Source organism: Agelaius tricolor, unplaced genomic scaffold (genome assembly GCF_023055355.1).
Source record: "Agelaius tricolor isolate 1412-34295 unplaced genomic scaffold, bAgeTri1.0.p SCAF_58, whole genome shotgun sequence".
In the NCBI taxonomy this organism is placed as follows: domain Eukaryota; kingdom Metazoa; phylum Chordata; class Aves; order Passeriformes; family Icteridae; genus Agelaius; species Agelaius tricolor.
The window spans coordinates 1149142-1155141 of NW_027269318.1; the positions used below are offsets into that span (position 1 = coordinate 1149142).

Below are 6000 nucleotides of genomic sequence, written 5' to 3' on the forward strand. Positions count from 1 at the left end.
GTGCCACCTCCACAGGGCTTTTCAGTCCCTCCAGGGATGGGGATTCCATCCTGCCCTGGGCAGCTGGGCAAGGGCTCAAGAGTCCCTTCCAAGAGGAACATTCCCAATATCCACCTGAACCTGCCCCCGGGGCTCTTCCCTCTTGTCCTGTTCCCTGGGAACAGAGCCCGACCCCTCCTGGCTCCAACCTTCCTCCTTCCAGGGAATTGCAGGAGCCAGAAGGTGCCTCCTGAGCCTCCTCTTCTCCAGGGTGAGCCCCTCCAGCTCCCTCAGAAGGATTTGGGATCTGGGAGGAGAATGCTGAAAGCCCCAAAGTCAGCACCCCCCAGCTGTCAGGAACATCCCGCTGCCAAAACCAGCAGCAGCCACGGCAGGAGCATCCCAAATTCAGGCATCCCAGATTTTCCCCAGGCCACCCCCAGCTCCATGGAGAACTGGCAAAGGGAATGGATCCACGGTGCTCTGTTTGTTTGAATTTGTTGGAGCTTCCTTCTGTCCCCATAACAGCACCTGGCCCCTGGAAGGGCATTGGAGAATGTGCCAGAAATCACCTTTTCCTTGTCATGATCCAATTCCAGAGGTTCCAAAAGCTGCTGGGAATTCAGGCCAGGCTGGATTTCCCAGGAAAATGCTTCCACACGACTGGAAATAAACCTTCCTTTGTCATCCCCATATCCACCCCTCCACCCAACCCAACCCTCCCTGGGACAACTTGAAGCTGTTTCCCCTCATCCTGTCCCTTTTCCTTGGGAGTGTTGGCAACTACACAATGTTTAAAATGTATTTTATTTCTCTAGTCAGGCTCAGTTTATCTTTGCCTTAGAGAAGGGAATTAGAAGAATATTTTTTGAGGGTATTGTTCCCATCTGTGAGGCCTGATAAATTTAACATCTCAACAAACGGGGAATATCCCAAAAGACACCCAAAAAGATAACAGCCATCAGGAAGCATTGAGGAACATCTACCCCAGACCCCTGGGGCTGGAAAAGGCTGATAAAGAGATTTGTCAGGGCCTAATAAACATCAGACACAAAAAAAATCCCAGTCCAATAAGAAATCGAATTCTGAGAACTCTGCAATTTGGAACCAATGAGCATTGAATCAATGGATTTCTGTGGGTTTTAGACTGGATAAAGTTTGGGGAAAATTGAGTAAAATTCACCTGCCATGGGATGATTGCACACCAGGGCCACGTGTGGGTGAAATAATTTCTGTTGCACATCCCATCAGAAATAAGGCAGTGCCTTGTCTAACACCAAAAACGTTGTTGAAGGGTTTTTGTTTTTCCCATCATTTTGGTGACAGGAGCACAGCCCGACCCCTGGTTAGTTTTTAGAGATGGATTTAACATCCCTTCCAACCCAAGCCATTCCAGGATTTCAGGATCCCATGCTCACTTTTCCTTCTTTCCTCCTTTGAGCCACACAAACCCTCCCCTTTCCCAAAGCCTCTCAGTCAATCCCAGTTCAGGGCAGGCCCCACATTCCCAGTTTCCTCTCCCCCAATCCACCTCTGCCATATTTCTCCTCCCGAACCCCCTGGAAATGGGAGGGATTGAGTGTTGTGCCTCAGTGAATCCAATCCCAGTTTCCCCCCGGGAGTCAGAGCTTCTTCATCTCTGTCAAGTTGTCAATCTGGATGATGATGGGCCAGATGGTCTTCCCTTGGGGGACACCCTGGAGCTCCAACTTCTGGCACATGGAGTCCAGAATGTACCTGATCGCCTTCAGCACGTTCCGGAACACGTCCTGGAGCGACACCTCTGGCAATTTCTGGGCTTCCGTGCATCCTTCAAGCTCCTGACTGGCACCTGGATGCTCCAGAGGCTTCGCTCCCTTCCCCACCCCTGCATCCAGGCTTAGGGCAGGGGGTGACCCTCCAGTTCCCAAAATCTCCTCCGGGGCACGTTGTGTGTCCAATGTCACCCCCTCAGCATTCCCAGCGCTCTGGAGCTGGCACGGCGTGGCCGCATCCGTAGGGGGACAAACCCCGGGGTTTGTCCCCTGCGCGGCGCCGCCACTGGAGCTGGAGCGGTCTCTCCACGGAAACCCCAACCTCCAGTAGGGCTGATAGCGCCGCAGGATCTCCCTGGCTCTCCGGAACGTCCTGCGCCAGCGGCATCGACACGACGCCAGCTGGCGCCGCACGGCCCGGAAGGAGCTGACCTCACGTTTCCTCCCAGCCTTGCGGTTCCTCCTGGCCCCACGGTTCCTCCCGGACTTGCTTCTCCTCCTGCCCTCGTGGCTCCCCCCAGCCTCGCGGCTCCCCCCGGCCTCACGGCTCCCCCCGGCCTCACGGCTCCCCCTGGCCTCGTGGCTCCCCCCGGCCTCGTGGCTCCCCCTGGCCTCGTGGCTCCCCCCGGCCTCGTGGCTCCCCTCGGCCTGGAGCTGCTGGCAGTAGTTGTGTTCCCACAGGGAGCAGGGCTGGGGGGCGCAGGGCGTGCCCGGCTCGCTCCGGAGGCAGTAGCCATGGTCCTTTGCTGCTGCTGCTCGCAGCTCCTCCACCCGCAGTGCCCGGGTTCCTGGGAGAAGTGTCGCCTCTCCCAAGCTGTGTCCGTGGTGTTGGGCATTCCCGTGATTCCTCTGCCCAGGGCCATCCCACAGCTGTTCCCAAGGATGCAGCCTCTGCTGTTCCATCATGGAATGAAGCGGGAATGTCTCACTGTGAGTTAGGTCTTCCATGAGTTCAGGTTTATCCTCCACTTCCTCCTTCACAGGCCATGGCTGGGTTTGGCTCCCCACTCCACTGTCTGCTTCCGACGGGACTTCGCTCCTTCCCTTGTGACAGCCAAACTTCTTCTGGAAGTTCCTGTCCTGGAGACACCACAGCGTGCTCCATCCTGCTGGGAGAGAGGTGGGAAGGGGTTGGATCCTTCCTGACTGGAGCAGGGAGAAGAACATCCCTTCTTCCCAGTCCAGGACTATCCGGGCTCCACATCCCAACATCTGCCAGATATCAGGGGAGGCCCACAGTGGGAGAAGCCCTGGGAGTGGCCCAGGGATGGGACTGGAGCAGGAGGGAGCAGGACTCACCTGGACATGAGGTCTCCAGACCCTGGTACCCACTGGATCTGGGCCACCAGTCAGAGGAAGGCTCCTCCAGCCAGCTCTCAGTGTGTCCTGCAGGGAAGACAGCAGATGTCACCAGCCAAGCTGGAAATCCTTACTCTCCATGGCCACGGGAATGAAGGAAGAGCCCTGTCCTTGTCATCACCAGGACTCCTGACTTCTCCATAGCCATAGGGATGGAGCAGGAAGGCCTCACCCCATCCTGGATGCAGATTCCATCCCTCAGGGTCGGGATATTGCTGTTCACCTGGGGATGAGCAGACCCACGGCTCTTCCCCGCGCTCCAGCCGGTGCAGGACGTCGGGCTTGGGGCCTGGATAACCTGGGAATGGACAGAGGGCGTTGGACTGTCCCTGATCACAGGAAAACCAAGGACTGGGACACCCCAGCTGTGCCTCACCATGCATAGAAGCAGCTCTGGGATGTGGGAAAAGCAAGGGAGAAATCAGAGCTGCTGCCAGACAGGGATTTATTCCTGAGAGCCCTGATGGAAGTGTGGGAAGTTCCACAGCTTCCCAGTTCCACTGACAGGCTTTCCCAGAGAGGGAATGTCTCCTGCTCATCCCAGGGGTGGGACATCCCACCGTGCTCCCTGATCTTAGGGAATCATTTCCAGGGGTGCTCAAACCCAGACCCAAATCCTGCCTTTTCCAGCACTAAACTCCCTGATCAGCCTCTAAAAAGGAAAACTCCTCACAGGAAGGGTTGTCCAGCCCTGGAGGGATTGGAAAGTTGTGAGGATGAGGCACTTGGAGACATGGATTAGTGGTGGCCTGGCAGTGTTGGGGAATTGTTGGACTCGGCCACCTCCAAGGCCTTTTCTGACCTCAGCCACTGTGGGATTCTGGGATTCAGCGCTCTGGAAGCCGCTGGGGTGGGATCTGAGGGAAAGCCTGCCCGGGGCAGTTCCCAGGATTACCCAGGGAGGTCAACAGCTCGTAGGTGTCGGACACGACGTCTCGGTACAGCTCCCGCTGCCCCTCCGTGAGCGCGTCCCACTCGGCCCGGCTCAGCAACACCGCCACGTCCTCGAAGGCCATCGGCTCCTGCCACTGCATCAGGGATCACAGCTTCTTCAGGGATCAAATCCCCCCTTCAGGGATCAACTCCTTCCCTCAGGGATCACACCTTCCCTCAGGGATCACACCCTCCCTCAGGCATCAAATGCTCCCTCAGTGATCTAAACCTCCCTCAGGGGTAGCTCCCTCCTCAGGGATCACAACTTACTTCAGGGACCTAATCCTCCTTCATGGATCAAATCCTCCCTCAGGAATCACACCTTCCCTCACGGATCACAGCTTCCCTCACGGATCTAATCCTCCCTCAGAGATCACACCTTCCTTCAGGGATCAACTCCTTCCCTCAGGGATCAACTCCTCCCTCAGGGATCAACTCCTCCCTCAGGGATCACACCCTCCCTCAGGGATCCCAGCTTACATCAGGGATCAACTCCTCCCTCATGGATATAATCCTCCCTCAGGGATCAACTCCTTCCCTCAGGGATCACAGCCTCCCTCAGGATCTAATCCTCACTCAGGGATCACACCCTCCCTCACGGATCTAATCCTCCCTCACAGATCACACTTCCCTCAGGGATCACACCCTCCCTCCCAGCAGGAGAAGCCTTTCCCAGCCCCAAGGAGCTCCCAGGACATGAGGCCATGGATGGGGCTGTCCCAGGAAGGTGTATTCCCCACTGGGGTGGGAATTATGTATCTGGAAGAAGGACAGGCTGGAATCCAGCACCAAACACCGCAATCCAGCACCTTGGGATGTGTTTTACCGTTCCTACTGGGAACACTCCGTGATCCCGTGGGATGGGGTTGTCCAGGAGCCCAGGTCACCTGGAGCTGGGCTGGGGGACATTCCCAGAGGCCCCTGTGACCCCCAGGGCCCATCCCAGGAAATCCCTCGGGAGCGATCCCAGTGGGGATGGGGGAACAGGGGCAGAGAGAAGGAGAGGAGAGATATGGGGGGAAATGTGGGGTTGAGAGGGGTTTGGGGGTGGAGGGTGACGGGGGTGGGACTGGGGGCATGGAATGGGGGTTTTAGGGGCTGATACGGATTTGGGGAGTGATGGGGATTTTGGGGGGTGACGGGGTAGGGAGGGATGGGGTGGGGGTGATGGAATGGGGGTGACGGGGGGTCCTTAGGGCGGAATTTCATGGCGGGGGGGGGGGCAGTGGAGGGGGTGATGGGGTGGGATCGGGGGTGTGATGGGGGTGATTTGGGAGGTGATTTGGGGTTTCGGGGTGAGGCTGGGGGGGTGATGGGGGTGGAGGGGTCCTTGACCATCGGAGGCCGAGCCCCGCCAGCAGCTGCCGAGGGGGCACTGCGGGACCCCCCCTAGATGCGGGGAGGGTCGGTGGTCCGCACATCGAGGGCGGCCCGGGGCTTCCCCCGGCAGCTCCCGGCTCCTACCTGCGCCTGCCCCGCCATGGCGGCCGGGGGCCCCCGCGGGTCTCGGGGTGCACGGGCGGGCCCCGCCGCCTCCCGCCGCCTCTCCCGCACGCGCTTCCGGCGCAGGCCCCGCCCACAGCGGAAGTGCCGCCATGGCCCAGCCGGAAGCGCCGCCCCGGAAGCGCCGCCGTGACCCCGGCACGTGAGGCGGGGCCGGGGCCAGGGGTCAGATCCCAACGGGAAGCGGAACGGGAACGCGGCCCGGCTCTTCCCGGGAGGGATTGTCCCGGTGCCCCTCCCCTGAGGGACAGGGACACCGGGACTCTCCCTGTTCCCTGCGAGCTCAGGCCGAGCCCTTCCCGGATCCAGCCCGCTCCAATCCCATTTGGCCTCCAGAGTCACCGATTCTCCCGAAATCCCAAATTTATCGTGAGAATCCTCAGGTTTTCCACCAGAGATCTCTCAGATCTGGTCCCGACTCTGGGATTTCCCATGGCCTTGCCCGAGGCCTGCGCTCACGTTCCCCGCTGCC

The 6000-nt window shown here is 59.0% G+C and overlaps 1 protein-coding gene across 4 annotated transcripts; it reads right to left on the minus strand.

Annotated features, from left to right (window-relative positions):
• Window positions 1–767: 767 nt before the first annotated feature.
• Window positions 768–5596, minus strand: LOC139605052 (uncharacterized). Of its 4 annotated transcripts, none has more exons than XM_071456436.1 (5): window positions 5490–5596; window positions 3988–4120; window positions 3316–3390; window positions 3033–3119; window positions 768–2839 (listed from the first exon to the last, which is right to left on the minus strand). In XM_071456436.1, the coding sequence occupies exons 1-5, from the start codon at window positions 5505–5507 to the stop codon at window positions 1602–1604; spliced, it is 1551 nt and encodes a 516-aa protein (XP_071312537.1). In that variant the 5' UTR covers window positions 5508–5596; the 3' UTR covers window positions 768–1601. The 4 variants fall into 4 exon arrangements, with proteins under 4 accessions (XP_071312537.1, XP_071312536.1, XP_071312535.1 ...); XM_071456435.1 differs by having other exon boundaries at window positions 768–2842; XM_071456434.1 differs by having other exon boundaries at window positions 3265–3390.
• Window positions 5597–6000: the final 404 nt, after the last annotated feature.

Bases quoted from the DNA above. Each gene is read 5' to 3' on its own strand.
- LOC139605052 (XM_071456433.1), bottom strand. The intron at 3,391-3,987 runs GTAATCCTGGGA...GTCCATTCCCAG, and splicing joins CGAGCTGTTGACCTCCCTGG to GTTATCCAGGCCCCAAGCCC. The intron at 2,843-3,032 runs GTGAGTCCTGCT...CCTCTCTCCCAG, and splicing joins TCTGGAGACCTCATGTCCAG to CAGGATGGAGCACGCTGTGG.